The 1,746-nt window shown below is 59.0% G+C and overlaps 1 protein-coding gene across 1 annotated transcript in view; it reads right to left on the bottom strand.

Moving 5' to 3' along the window:
- LOC103262223 (transcriptional activator MN1) overlaps positions 1 to 1,740 on the bottom strand; it is a 43,078-nt gene extending 41,338 nt beyond the window's left edge. The window contains exon 1 of the mRNA XM_008059846.2: positions 1,319 to 1,740. Within this exon, the coding sequence (XP_008058037.2) occupies positions 1,319 to 1,469 (151 nt within the window). The 5' untranslated portion in view covers positions 1,470 to 1,740. The remainder of the gene's footprint in view (positions 1 to 1,318) is intronic.
- Positions 1,741 to 1,746: the final 6 nt, after the last annotated feature.

Genomic DNA, 1,746 nt, shown 5'->3' with positions numbered 1-1,746 from the left:
CCCACCCCTGCCCCCTCCTGCCGCCTCCCCCAGCACCCAGCCCCTTCTCCGAACGCCTGCCCTCACCTTAAAGCTGGGGTCAGGAGACGGCAGGATGTGGGGAGAGAGAAGGAGGCAAGGCAGAGGAGCAAAGAATGGGAGCAGAGGGCAAGAATCAGGGGACACATTTTTTAAAGACGGGGTTAAATCACCAGCCACCCGCTCCAGGGTAGTATTTTGCCCGGTGAAACCAAGGGAATTCAACTAGGGCTTAAAAGGAAAAGGTAGGAGGGAAAAAGTGATGTTACCCGATTTTAAGAAGCCATTAACTGTAATACATACATATATATGTGTGTATACATACACATATATATATTACGGCTCCATTAAAATAAAATGGATATCTACTTCAGTCCAGTCATCTGTAGGTTAAAAAGAAGTGCTATTCCTCTATCTAGAACGGCAGTCCATCTACTGACCCCACCTCTCCCACCTTAAAGGCCTCCAGCCATGGCAGGGAGGGGGTGCTCAGAAGCAAACGAAAGCGGGGGCCTGGCATCTGTCACCAGAGCCAAGCGAGACACTGACAAACGCGGGTCCTTTGTGTCTTAAGAATATATATCCACAAACATGCCCTGATGGAGTGGTCTGGTCTCTGCCACGCAGACTCTACCCCAGCTCCACCACCACCACCACCAAGTCAAGGCGGTGCGCCCTGGAAAGGTTCCCTGCCTCCTACAACCCCCACGGTCTCCGGGTTTTTTTCAAGGAAACTAACAGTTAAGAAGAGACAAAACAGCTATTCATTAGGAACAAATGTCAAATTAGGCACCGCCTCTGAGTGATGCTGCAGACACCAGGGCTGGTAACTTTCTTTCTAAAGAGGGGGCACCTGCCTGGGCAGGGACAGGTGGGAGCTCTGCAGAACTTGCCATCGGTCCTGCCAGCAGAGTGGGCACACAGTTCCCCAAAAGTGGAGCCGGCCTGGATGCCGTGGGCGGGGAGGGGGCTTAGTGCCAGAAGGAAGCCTAGTTCTGTGGGTGCTGTACACTGAGCAACTCCGCTAAAACTTGGGGAAGATGGAGGGACTCAAGGATTCCCCAAGGGCTGCCGCCCCAGCTCCACCGGGCCCACGGCATCAGAATCCACCTGGCAGCGCGTGGTGTCTGTCCCCACAGCCCTTAGAATAATCAAAGGTGGGGAACCCCCCTCTGAGTTGGGGATTAGGAGGGCCGGGTGTCCTCCAAACCCCAGGGGGCCCCAGGGGTGGAGGCTGAGGCCTACCCCAGGGACAAGGCGGGTCACCGGGAAAGTGAGGCGGGAACGGGAGCAGATCTACCTTCTTTGCTGTTGGGGTTCTGGGGTTTGGCCTTCTCCCAGGGCGCCAGCGTCTTGTCGTCGTCCGCGCCGTCCACCAGGGCCTTGTCGGCGGGCATGTACCAGGCCGCGCTGTGCTCCGCCATCAGCGAGTCCAGGTCGATGGTGCTCATGGCGCTCTTGACCGCCTCGGAGCAGCAGCTGCCTAGCTCGCCGTCGCCGTTCGGCGCGCCCGAGGCCCCGACGGCGCACTCGCCCTTCTTGCCTCCCTTGAGGCCCAGGGGCTGGTCCTCGGAGATGCTGAACTGCTGCCTCTGCAGCTGGATCTGCGCCTGCAGGATCTCCAGCGGGTGGATCTCGTCGGGCGGCGGGGGGCCGCCGCTGCTCGTCGGGGTCCGGACCTGTTCCAGGCCCGGCGTGCCTGGATGGCCCGCGCCCCCGCCGCCGCCG

This window comes from Carlito syrichta, unplaced genomic scaffold, assembly GCF_000164805.1.
Source record: "Carlito syrichta isolate Samal-C Ts95f unplaced genomic scaffold, Tarsius_syrichta-2.0.1 Scaffold304394, whole genome shotgun sequence".
Taxonomy (NCBI): Eukaryota; Metazoa; Chordata; class Mammalia; order Primates; family Tarsiidae; genus Carlito; species Carlito syrichta.
The sequence above is the reverse complement of the archived record's forward strand: the minus strand, read 5'-3'. Positions and strand labels throughout refer to the sequence as shown.